Source organism: Haliaeetus albicilla, chromosome 8 (assembly GCF_947461875.1).
Source record: "Haliaeetus albicilla chromosome 8, bHalAlb1.1, whole genome shotgun sequence".
Classification (NCBI taxonomy): Eukaryota; Metazoa; Chordata; class Aves; order Accipitriformes; family Accipitridae; genus Haliaeetus; species Haliaeetus albicilla.
The window spans coordinates 42789271-42802163 of record NC_091490.1 but is presented as its reverse complement, the minus strand read 5'-3'; the positions used below and the strand labels follow the sequence as shown (position 1 = coordinate 42802163).

At 57.1% G+C, this 12893-nt stretch overlaps 1 protein-coding gene across 1 annotated transcript; it reads right to left on the bottom strand.

Annotated features, from left to right (window-relative positions):
• Positions 1 to 1548: 1548 nt before the first annotated feature.
• On the bottom strand, positions 1549 to 3957 carry GDF15 (growth differentiation factor 15). The gene is made up of 2 exons (XM_069790393.1): positions 3533 to 3957; positions 1549 to 2845 (listed from the first exon to the last, which is right to left on the bottom strand). Exons 1-2 carry the CDS (start codon positions 3843 to 3845, stop codon positions 2049 to 2051), a joined length of 1110 nt encoding a protein of 369 aa, XP_069646494.1. The 5' UTR covers positions 3846 to 3957; the 3' UTR covers positions 1549 to 2048.
• Positions 3958 to 12893: the final 8936 nt, after the last annotated feature.

Here is a 12893-nt window from a genome sequence, read left to right as displayed (position 1 = left end):
GTGTCCGGGCGCACGTGCGCTTGGGGACGTGTCGGTGGTTGGGGACATCCGGGCGCTGGGACCAACCCCGCCGTCGCCTGCAACACCTCTGCCCTTTTCCTGCTAAATCTGCCACTTTTGGGAACAGAGACATAGCACCCTTTTTTTTTTTTTAATGCTCCTAGCAAGGTCCCTGAGCCTGGCGCTGCTGTGTTGTGCACCCCAAGGGGACCGGCAGCCTGGGGATATGGGGACCCTACGGCTCGTCTGGGTGCCCCCCCCCCCAATTCTTCATGGGTTCCCTGAGCTCCGGTCCTTGTGATGCTCCACCGTGCCCCATTAAATGGTTTAATTATCTTCAATTACCTGTGTAGCTCGTGGTCTGCTGGGAGCCCCGGGCAGGACACAGGGTGGCTGGTGCCGTTCCTGGGCTGGATCCGTCCCTCTGGCAGCAGCGAGGTGGCACCAGCCGAGCAGAGCCACGGTTCGTTATCTGTTAATGGCACGGACGGCCTCGGTAAGGGGTGTCGGTAGAACAGGGGCGGCTGTAAACATTAACCCAAAGGAGCTGTGTAAGGCTGGAGGTCCCCAGGGAAAGTCCCTGGAGGTCGCCAGGGAAAGTCCCTGGAGCTCCCAAAGCCCTTGTCCCCAGAGCAGGGGTCCAAGGGACCAGGACCCTCAAGGACAGGTCCCCAGAGGCCATGTCCCCAGAGCAGGGGTCCCAAGGGACCAGGACCCTCAAGGACTGGTCCCCAGAGCCCACATCACTTTAGCCTAGGTCCCCAGAGTGGAAGTCGCCGAAGCCCAGGTCCCTCAAGTCCACGTCCCCAGGGTGGAGGTCCCCATAGCTTGTGTCCCTCAAGCCCTGGTCCCCAAAGACCCCATCCCCAGACTGAAGGTCCCCATATCCCATGTCCCTCAAGTTCTGGTCCCCAAAGCCCATGTCCCCAGACAGGAGGTCCCCATATCCCACGTTCCTCAAGCCCAGGTCCCCACCAGGAGCTGCCACGGAGCCGGGCAGCCCAGGACACCCCCGGGACATGCTGGAAGAGGGGACAGGACAGAGAGGAGCTGTGACCAGCAGAACCACCTCATCCAGCTGTGGCGAGTCCCTCGGGGATATGGTGTGTGCCACCGACCGACCGCGGTGGCAGAACCCGGGGGAAGCGGGTATTTCCCCCACTTCTTGGTGCCCACAGGGTCCCACGGCTGAAGTACTTGGAAATCGGACAGCGGCTGCATCCCGGCTGGACATCCCAGCGGGGGGGGGGGTCAAGGCTGCGCCCAGCACCCATCTCAAGGACACAAACAACTCAAAGGTCACTGGGAGCATCGCCCAGGCATTACTCACCCGCCACGGCAGCCGCTGCCAGGGGAGGGATGGGGCTGGCCCAGTCCCGGAAAGCCATAAGGATTTACAGGCAAATCCATATGGAGTCAGCTCCCGACCGGTCACCTGTGGAAGAGGGGCTGAGGGCCCGAGCTGCGGGACCCCCAGCTGAAGGTGTCCCGCTGCGGGGCTTCTGTCGGAGACCCCCAGCCGGTTGTGCGGGAGGAGCAGCCAGCATCCCTGTTCCCATCACTTTATTCATTTACATTATTACATTATTTCTGTTTTATAGAAATATACAAAATGCAAATACACGCACACAAAAAAAACCTTTCCCAAAAAGGTATTTTGCTATAAAATACAATAAGTTAGCAATAAATAAGAGGGTTGTATAAATAAGTCTCTAAGCAGAGAAGAGATGATGCTCAGACATGGGGCGGGCTGCAGGCACGCAGGGACAGACCCACCCCGGACCGTTTGGGCTCTCTTGGGTGGGCAGGATCCACCTACCAAAAAAACCATGGTTTTAAATAAGGGAAGAGAGGGGGGAATAAGTTATTGTGGCCTGTGGAGGGGAGTTCACAACTGGGGGCTGAGCCAGATGGCGGAGCCGAGGCTGGCGTGGAGGCATTTTGAGCCACAGGGTCCGATTTTTGGGATGCTGGAGCTGCTGGGAGATGGGCAGGCTCTGCCCCATCCGAGCGGTGACGGGTCCCGGTCCGAACCGGAGGCGATGCCATCAGGCACAGTGGCACCTGGTGACCAGCATGTCCTCGAAGAGAGTGGAGACCAGCCTGCCCTCGCCGTCGTAGTGCATCAGCACCATGGGGTCGTAGCCGGCGGGGACGCAGCAGGGCGGTGGGGTGGCTTTGGAGAGGGAATGCATGCGGGCTTTGATCTGGGCGTGCATGCTGGCCGGCTTGTAGTTGTGGGGACAGGAACCTTCGCAGAACCTCATGTAGTAGCTGTTGGGGGCAATCACCCAGTCCGCCCAGCCGATGTCCTGGAAGGAGACCTTGAGCGACTTGAGGCAACACTTTCCGTCGCTCTTCCCACACTCCTCCTCCAGCCCCCGGGCTCTCCTGGCCCCCCGACCCGTGGTGGTCTCATGGGTTTCCACCTCCAGCACCAGCGTCTCACCCCCCGAGGTGGCCAGCAAGGCTGAGACGTCGGCCGTGAAAGCCAACTCCAGGCGCAACGTGTCCTCGGGACCGGCAGCCCAGGGCTGGACGGCCGCTGTGAGGTCCAGGCTCCGGGAATCACCGTCCAGCTCTTGGCTACGCAGGAGCTGCGGGGTCCCATGAGCCCCCCCCAGCATATAGATGCTGACCTGGGGGGGCACAGAGGCATCGGGTAGGGATGTGCCGGGGGATGCCAGCGACTCCTTGAAGAGCTTCAGCTCCGCCTGCACCACCCGGAGCTGTCGGTGGAAAGCCTCGGTGCGGGCGAGGAGGAGATGGTAGCGGTAGGGACCGCGGGGGTCCTGGTGTCCCTGGGGGTCCTGATGTCCCTGGGGGATGGCCGGCTGACGCAGCACTGCGGGGACAGGGAGGACAGCTATCGTTAGAGACGGCAATCCACCCCGCCAGCCAAGGCTCGCGACCAGCTCCTGTCCGGCAGCCAAACCGCCTTCTCCAGGGAATCACCCCAATCCCCAGGGATGCTGAGGCCAGGGAGATTTGGCCCCCCATCCTCGTCCTCAGGTCACTTGGAACCCACCGTCTCCAGGGACCCCCAGCTGGAGGGTCTCACTGAGGAGTCCCAGGACCTGTCGGGGTGACCCCCACCCCACACCCTGGCTGTCCCCCCCCCAGCCAAAGCAGCAGGAGCTGAGTATTTCCCTAAATCACCCCAGATCTGGATAAAACCCCAAAGTGGGGCTCAAGCTGGGGCTCGAGGGATGGCACCTCCGCTCACCCCCAACCCATCTCGAACCCCGCTCCAAGCACCCACAGCTGCCGCTGCGCCGCTGATCAAAGCTTCCATCCCAAATTTCCTGGGTTTTGTGTTTTTAAGCAAAACCAGCTCGAACGGTGGCTCCTCCCCAGTGTCAGGGCAAAGGAAGCAGCCGGGATAAGGATGACCACGGTCACCGCGATTCATGCCCGGTCATGTCCCGGCACACACCGAGGCAGCTGGGACACATTGGGGGGACACACGTGTGTGTGCCGGGGGGGGACACGACGAGGGTCACAGGATGCGCGTGGATCCGCGGCCACTTACGTGTGGGGGTCAGGCGATGCAGGCGCCTGCTCCTGGGCACGGCTCCCTCCTCCTCCCGGCTCCGGTTTCCCGTCAGCTCGGCCACTTTCTGCTGGTACAACCGCTGCGCTCTCCGGATGCTCTCCTGGTCCAGCCGGTGCCGGACCACGGGGGGAGTGGGCATCCCCAACCGCTCCAGAATCCCCTTTTTGATGGCTTCCAGCTGGAGCTTGTCCTCGTCCCACGCGTGGGGCCTCAGCTCCACGCCGGTGAGAAGCAGCAGGAGCTGGAGGCAGCCGAGGGTGGCCCCGACATCCCTCAGGACCCTCGGCATCGCGCAGGCAGCCGGCGGTCCCGGGGGGATTTATTTGGAAAACCTCTTGTGTGAAGGCTGGACGTGCAGCTCCCAGCGATGCTGCCAGGGGAATGAATGAAGTGGACCAGACCTGAATTTATAGGAGCCGAACTTTGCCCGCCCTCCGTCCCCCCTCCCTGTCCCAGGCTGCCGGCGGGTGACGCCGGAGTAAACACCCAGCAGGAATCTCTCCTCTCCGCCTGGGATTTCGTACGGGAGCTCTGGCGGTGCTGGAGTTGGGTGATTTGCAAGCTGGTTTGCAGCTGTGGAGATGAAAAATATGTAATACTTTTTCTCAGACACAAACATTTCCCTTCCACCTCACGTTTTCCTCACGGATCGCTGTGCCAGCTCATGGCCGGGGGGGGATCCCCCTCACCTCCCCTGCCCCGTCGGTGAGGAGCAAGCGGCCGCAGGCAATACCCGGTGGCCTCGGAGGTGGCAGAGGGTGATGGAGAAAGGATGATGTGCAGGGCAGCACCATGGTGCAGCTTGTCCACCCCTGCATCCTCGGCTGCCTTCTCTGTCCTTCGCCTCGCGCCGGTCCCCGTTGGCACACGGGTCCCCGTTATGGCGTGGGACGGAGCCAGACACGCAGCCCGTTCCCTAAAACCCCTCGGAAGCAGAAGCAGAGCAGGGAAGCAGCGGCCAGGCAGCCCGGCTCGTGCCGGCACACTCACGGAGGAGGGAGCAGATCAGCACTGGACCTCGTCCTACCAAACCGATGCCGCAGCCCGGCTTGCGGCAGAGGCTCCCCCGTGCAGCCGATGACCGGTGTGGCCGGGGAACGGCTCTGCCCCGGGTCTGGTCCCTCCTGAAGCAATGGTGGCCTGGGTTACATCATCCCTGGGCGGCCCAAAGGCGGTCGGGATGGAGCTGGGCACGCCAGGCTGGCACGGATCCAGCGGGGCCACGTGCGGTGGGAAGTGCCGTGCCAGACCGGGGCTGCCCACGCACCGGGAAAGAGAAAAATCCAAGGTGGGAACAAGCCACCAAGGCCGGCACGGGACCACCTGTCTCTCGCCTTCTCCTAAGGGATGCTTTGACCAAAAAAGATGAGCGGAGGGATGAGAGACCCCCGGTCGGACGAGGCAACAGGCAGGTCCCCCCCCAGCGCTGGCCGGGGCAGGCAAGGCCGTTCCCAAATGTCCTGAAGTTGAGCCAAGCGCTGGTCTTTAACTGTGCTCCTGCTACAGGATGAACGTGCTTACAGTAATCCCCCGATTTCCAGCTGGTTATTCTCTGCTCCTCCTCGGGAGCCAGCTCCAGCGTTACTCCTGCCTTTCTCACCCGGTTTCTTGAGGGGTTGCCTGAGGCAAACCCGAGACCAGACGTTTCACCCTAAAACACGTGAAAGGAGAAGTTTGTCGGCACAAGCAGCGTCAAGTGAAGGGGATTGCCCCGGCTCCGGCTCCTCTGCCCTGCTCTGGATCCGTCCTTGCAGAGGGACGGATGAAGAAGGGGCAGGAGGAGCCCACCCAGAGACCTCGCACCATTTCACGCTGCCTTTCTCTGCCCAGAACCTCCAGCTTGGAAAAAAACCCCATGTGTGGCTCACAGGGAAACCTCAGGGTCAGGTTTATCTCGAGTGCTTTGTCCCATGTGGAGTTGGGCACCATTCTGCTTCTGCCAGGGGTGACACGGCCGGGCAGGGAAGACGCTCAGATGAGCCTCCCAACCCGAAGCATCTTCCCGCCGGGAGCTGGTCCAGGCACTGGCTCCTCAGTGGGTGCTTTCATTCCAGCCGGATCTGTGGGATCCTTAGGGAGTTCCTGGGAGCACCAAGCACCCCTGTGATCCCCTTCCCTGGGGATTTTATCAGCTGGGGTGACTGCAACCCTTCAGCCCTCCCCCAATTCAAGGAAGAAGGGAGACGGAGCATCACCCCAGGAGGACAACAAACCTCCAGGTAACACCCCGGGGCAGAACCATCATGCCACCCCATCTGCCCCAAACACCTCCAGGTCCCCAGCAGGCACCAGTCCAGCCACCAGCACCCTCCACCATCTGCAAGGTGCCAAACACGCTTGTCCAAAGCCGAATCGGAGCCGTGCAGCACGTCCGGGCGCAGGAAGAGGCCCTGACCCACCAGCAATCACATTGGCCGGTCCTTGAGCAAGACCCAGCAAACCCCTAAATCCTGCAGTTCTGCTTTTGCAATGAATTTTCTAACCATAGGCATGTTGTGTGGTACAAGCCCCATCCACGAGTGACGCACAGTGGCTCGCACTCGGAGAGCATCAAAGTTTGCCGAAGCCGGATGTTTTCTCCCAAAAGGCGCCAGCCGTGGAAGTCGGAGATTTACAGTCCAGCAACAGCCATAAAACTTGTGTTTTAAGAGCAGCAGTTGTGAATGCTGAGTGACCTGTTATGAAATGTCCCAGCGTGTCCTCACCAGCCTGCAAGATGCGATTGCACAGCCTCAGCCCCGTGCATAAACAGCATCCCACGTTTCCTCCGGTCCTTACTGGGCCGTTAGTCCATCATCTTTTGCATCAGAAGGTCCGATTTCTCCAACACCTCTTCCCAGCGGGATGCGGGTTCCTCTCCGGTTAATGCATCCTACATGCATCCCTTGGCAAGGTACAACCAGAGCGCAGCTCTCACCCATCTGGCACAGATCTGGAGTAGCGATTAACAGCAGCACTTGGCCACAGGATTGCTGGTGGCCGGGGACTCCTGGACCTTGGAGGGGCCAAGACAGGGGCTGAGGATGAGGAGGAGCTGATGCCCCGGTGCCGTCGCTCCTCTGCACACGCCGAGCAGGAGAGAAACAGAGTTTTGGTGATTAAAGCATCACATGGAGGCCAGCAGCTGGAAAAGCTGCTAGAAAGTTCAGGAAAAGCTCAGAGCGTGCACTGCTGAGCCTGGAAAGATATAAATAATCTTTGTGCCTTCTCTCCATCTCCAGACAAGAGGTGGTCAGCAGGGACTACAGTGGGGGACACGGCAGATGCTCGCTGCCACCCCCAGAGCCACCCGCGGCTCCCAGCTGAGCCAGCACCGGGGAAAGAAGCCACGTTGCAAACACTGAGATTAAACGCCAAAAGAAACAAGGGGAACACGAACATTAGTCACTTCCCCATGAAATGCAAGCTGGCTGCAGCCCTCAACTCGAACCAACTCGAGCAGGGCTCGGAGCGGGATCGGCGAAGCTCCCGGCACCGTGCCGGGCTGCAGGACGAGCCCCAAACCAGCCACGTGCAACCGGGGCTTCGTGGCCCCTCGAATGCAATTCCTTCTGCACTGTTGATGCGATCGTGGCTGGGGGGGCCGGCTCCGCTTTGCTCCCCCTGCAGCTCCCCCCAGCCCGGGTGGTGGGATGCTGATGGGGGCAAGCGCAGACGAGGGGGCTCTGAAGGGCTTCGATTCCCCGAAAAGCACAAAACTTCCCTGCGGCCGCTCGCCCGCCCGCACTTGCAGAAACCTCGGTTATTTTTGTAGTGTTCCTTATTGCAAGTGGCAGGAGGGGAAGTGCTGCCCTCCAGATTTTAGGTCTAGCAGTTCCCCGAGGCTGTTGAGCAAATGGCTCCTGAAAAGGCGCTGAGAGCCTCTGACAAAAGCTAGAGCCCCCTGAGAACCGGCGTGCACCAGCCCCAGGACCGACAGAGCGAGGTTACAGCATCCCATCCTGGAGAGCACCCCGCCGCAAGGCAAATGGCGTTGGACTGGGTGCTCCCCGTGACCTACGGGACCTCCTGTGTTCCCCAAAACCACTCAGGTTGAGCAAGTCAGATGCTGGAGGTGGGGGGATGGGACATTTCCTGCAAACTACCGCAAGCGAGTTAAATAATATTTCCCCATGGTATATTTTTCAGCTTAGAAGAGAAGAACGGCATGGCTTCCCGTATCTCTTGCCACTACGTGGAAGCTTCAAGCAGCCCTTAGGGCTTGGTCTCTAGGGAATTTGGTGGCTGGAGGCAGCTTCAGCGCTTCCAGGAGTAATTCAGGGTGAGAAAACCCTCGATGAAGGGAAGGAACACAGCCAGCCTCCGAGATGGTCCATCAGTCACATCACGGACAAGGTTTGTTCCATCCCATCTCATTTCAGGTCTGGAAATGGGCGCAGAGGGATGGGAGACGAGGGCTCTCCCTCCGCTTCCAGCGTGGGATGTTTGGGAAGCCGCATCCCGTGTTTTCCCAGCGCTGGCCACTGTCATGATGAATTGGCAGAGTGGAAGCTGTCTTGACCTTTAGACATTTCTAAATAAAAGACAAACAGGATGGATCAGGTGAGCAAAAAGCAGGTTTTGCCCCATCACGGTGGGAATCACATTTTTCTTCCTTTACAGCATCTGCCAAAAATGAGACTTCTGCCCCACTTGGACAAAGACATTTCTGCCTTGACTGCACCCGCGGTCAATTATTAACTTGAATTCCCAGCCCCCTCAGCCTGGGAAGTGCAAGAAATTACTCCAATCCAACTGTCAAAAATGGAACTCTTGCTTGAGAGATCTTCACTTGCCACCCCAGCCACCTTCCTTACAGCAATGCTTTCGGCACGAGGAAGTTCTCTGCTTGCAACAAGCATCTTTCCTGGAACGGACTCCCTGGACAGATGGATTTACAGGTAGGGTCTGTACTCTGGCTAGGATGCTTTACAGCTTGCAATGGTATTTCCCCTGCGGCAGACTTAAATCTGGTATAATGCCTTGAGAGCATCATCTGCACAAGCAGCAGGCAACGAGCTCAGCCTGGGCAGGATTGAAGTGATGGTTATTGAAAAGTAGCTTTAAAAAGAAGCTTTTCCATGGTGTGAGCCTCTCTCCGTTCAAAGGGGGATGCGTCTCGCCCCTCTGACATGCCGAAACAGCCCTTTGCCTCCATTTTTAGTGTAGATCCAGCAGGTACCCCCAGGCTGAGGCTTTTGGCAGCATCGTGCTCTCTCAGGACGGCAGCACTGAGCCCAGAAGTGAAGAAAAAGGCAGCAGCAGAAGGAAAGCTGCAGCTCTAACCAGGGGCCTGCCTTCGTGCAGGTTCCAAGCCGCGCTCAGGAGGGACCCAGATGAGCTCTAAATCCTTCTTCCAAAAAGCTTTCCAATACAGAGCAGAGGGGGAAAATAGATGAAGGAAATCAAATCCAACCTAGGCACATCCCAGAGCAGCATCTCTTTTACCAAGGAAAGCCTCAGGAGATGCTACAAGGGAAGGACAACCCAGAAAGCTCCTTAAAACCGTAGGATTTTAAGAGCCTGGACATTTTTTTTTAAGTGCAAGGCACAATTTTGGATGAGGCGTGAGAATGAAAGCTGCTGAAGAATTAGGCGAGGCTGCTGTTAGCCTAACCTCCAAGAGAAAAAAAATTATTTATTTGTGAACCCGGGCATGGACCAGGGTTCATGAGCCCGTCAGGAGGGAATTAGTCACCGGAGCGTGACTCGGGGAAGGGCTGTGTACACAGGGCATGCTGCTCCTGCAGCAGCAGAGCATCCACTGCAGCGGGAAGCAGCTGGAGACGAGCAGCAAAAAGAGATTTTCCCCCAGGCCTGAGCCATGATGCTGGTTGGGAACCAGCCAAGAAAACCCCAGCCCGTAGCAGAGGTAGGTGGTGAATATCCATTTATATCTCCTGGAAGGCTGGGGCCAGACGATGAGCTACCTCCAAGCAGCAGGGAAAGAAAAGCATGGTTGAAATGCCACGGTGAGGAGCCCCAGCACGGGGAAATACTCAGCCAGAGCATCATCCCTGGCATGGGAAGCCCATACTGGGAATTTTCCACTGCACCGGGAGCCTGTCCATCCCCAGCCACTCAGCGCAGGGTGCAAGAGGCAGCGAACCCTGACCTGGGACCTGCCCGCACATGCCTCCACGGAAGGCAGCAAGGGCCGCTCCGAGTGGGCAGGAAATTCCAGCCATTCCCCTGCACCAGATCCGCAGCTGCGAGTTTCTGATTGAAACTCTGGGGAGCCCTTCGGCAGCGGCTGTAAGAGAGGGTGGGCTCTCCAGCACCTTTGCTTGAGGTCAGCTTTGATTTGCAAGCCGGGAAAAAACGCGGAGAGCGAGCAGCCTGCCAGATGGACGCTGCCCAAAAATCCCACCTCATTTACGAAGGGTTTGGAGGGCTTGAGGAGTGGGGGAGGAAGAAAAGAGGGGGAACAGAGCAGGCTGTTGCAAGAAAGAATTAAGATTAAGATCTATGAGGAGCCAGTCCACCAAAGAGATATCCTCCCCAGCTCTCTGGATCCGCATCCAAGAGACCCAACTGGGATGCTCTACAATGAGCTTCCTTGCCACCGACCAGCGAAACCTTCGATCTCTGCCTCCAGAGAGTTCTGGTTGCAAAACGACCTCATCGACACATGGCTTACCCAACAGCATGACATCACTCTGGAAACACCACCTTGCAGGAAGAGCTTATCACTTTATAAAGCAAATTAAAAGGAGAGTGATTTCATCAGGGCTTGGCTCACAGGAGAGCCTGTGTCCTCTCCAGGGAGCACGTGTCCTGGCTCACCTTTGAGGAATGGCAAGATAAATGAGATGATGGCAAGATAAAAACTCCCCAGTGCCCATCGCACGCTGGGTATCAGCAAGTGTAACAAAAGCAGACCACCACACTGCTCCAACTCCGAAGAAAAGGCTGGAGAACTCGATGAGATCACCACGGCAGCTCGGGAGAAAAATGTTCCCAGAGCTCGGACATCAAAAAAAGACAGAGAAGAAGCAAAGATTCAAAAGGAACCCCAAAGTTTTCCTTTCTGATCCCCCCCTCCAGTCACAAACCACCTCGGTACACCGGGCTGGCTCTGGGTTTTACCCGGGGCAGGCCTTAGCCCTCGGTCTTAGCAAAGCCGTGCCTCGCGGTAATACGACGTCCAACCTGCTCCGTGGAGCAGCTGGCGAGGGGTAAACGCTGAATCCCCAACACCCTTGGTGCAACCAGCGCTCGTGTGGCAGGGACCCGATGGTGTTCCGTCACCGGTGACATCTCCGACGTCTCCTTCCCTCCCATCTCTGCAACACCAGTGGTGGTGAAAGTCAGGACCACAAGAAGACCCCCCCAGGACCAAGCTGAAGCTGTTGGAAGTGTCAGACCTTCAGGCTGTCCCGGTCCAGGGTGAAGCTGAGCACAGTCAGGCTGTATGGCAGCACCATCTGGTGGCACCAGCCCTCCCCATCGCCCCAGTTTGCTCCCAGCCAGGACCAGTGGCAGCAGGGAAAGGGTAGAAGCCCGAAGGCAGCCAACACAGGGCTTCTACCTGTTCTCAGCCAAAGCCAGGTTGATTCACAACCCAAAAGGAGCAGCCACCGTGGCAGCCAGCCTCCGGCGGCACTCAGCCGACAACCATGAAGAAGCCCGGCACGGCAAGAAAACTCTCTTGGGGAAGACGGGGAGAGCTCCAGGGTTAACAACTTGCTCTCAAGGAAAGCGGCACGCAATGGTGCTCGAGTTCGATGCACCCCAGCAGCTTCCAGACACGCTGCTCATCTTCCCACGATCCTCAAGGGAGCTCTTCCTCCGGAAAAGGAGCGTGGTGGAAGAAATCTGGCTAGAAAATGCCTTAGAGCTCCTTCCCAAGTGTCTTGGTAAGCCTGGGAGGGATTTGCAGCGTGTGGATCAAAGGCAGCTTCAGCATCACAGCAACTTCTGCTGCTAGCAGGTCACCTGCTGCACCCCACAAGGCTTCATTGCTGAAACCCCCTTTGGTCAAGACTACAGAGAAGGGGAGAACTGCTGCTGCTGTTTAAACCCATGTGGGAACAGTAAAGGGTGTGTAAAGCAGAAAAACTTTATTAACTAACAGATCTGGAAAAGTCTGAAAAGATTTAGGGTTCACCGGGCAATGCAGACTTTGCACGACATGGCTACGAAACTCAAGCGAAAAAGGAAACCGAAGTCAGCGGGATGAGCTGTGATCGCCAGCTCCTCACGCATCTGACATGAGCACACCCCAGTTTTACCAGACTTTTAACACCTTTCCCCAGGAAAGCCACTGCCTGTCTGGCCCTGCAGCACACTAGTATCTCCAGAGAAGTTTTGGGAAGCTCTTTGAACCCTGCCAGAGCGTGCCCTTCCCCTTCTTGTCTTCGGAACAGATGGCCGCAGACAGACCTGCTCGCGGGCAAATCTGACATCCCGTTCAGCCTTGCTCTTCACCCATGTGCAGAACACACACAGCGGATGCCAGAGGCACTAGCAAGCACCATACTGGACCATACCAATACCTCATCTCAGAACAAAGAAGGAAGAGTTATTCTTTCTTTGTTTAAAGTAATGCCATGGGCAGGGGAGATGCTTAAAACCAGAGTTAAGTCTTGTCCTCATTCCAGCTGAGGATGCAGAGAGGCAACTCCAATCGTTGGAGGACTGCGGCTCCAAACTCTGCTCTCCAAGACCCAGGGAGAGCTTCTATCAAGCCTTTCCTCATGAATAAAAATTAAAAAAATCTGAGTAGAACTGGTGGTTTTGGTGTGGGAAACATACAAGGCGGGGGTATTAATCAGATCCTTTCACCACTGCTTCCTGGAATTATCCAGCTCGGTGTGAAATGGGCAAGTCTCAAACTCAGAAACAAAAACCCTTCAGTAGCTTTTGCTCCCCAAAGCTTTCAGGATTACAGGCTCTCAAGAACTAACCGTGCTGCTGCATGCTTTGAAGAGTCGTCATCAAATCAGGGGAAGGACACTCCCCAGGCCGCTCTGTCTTAATACCAGTAATGTTGAACAAATTTTGCATAACTATTTCAGCGCAGCACTCTGTTTAGAAGGATGTCCGTTGCTCCGTTAGGCTATGTGGTCTAAGCAAGGGCTGGAAAATTTACCTCTGAGTACAAAGAAAGGACATAATAGATAAAAGAAACACACATACGTAATAGAAGATGGCAAGATAAAACTTCCAAATATTCTTCTGAATAATATGACACAAACATCTAAGATATGCAGCTGAAGTCCAAGAGAAGGAGCCTAGATAGCATCTGTTCCCATTCTGAAAAACAGCCATGCAGGACAGGGCAGGGGATCTGCACCGTCCCAGGGCTCATCTCCAACAGCAGCAGGTGCTTAGGGAATGGTATAAAACCAAATAC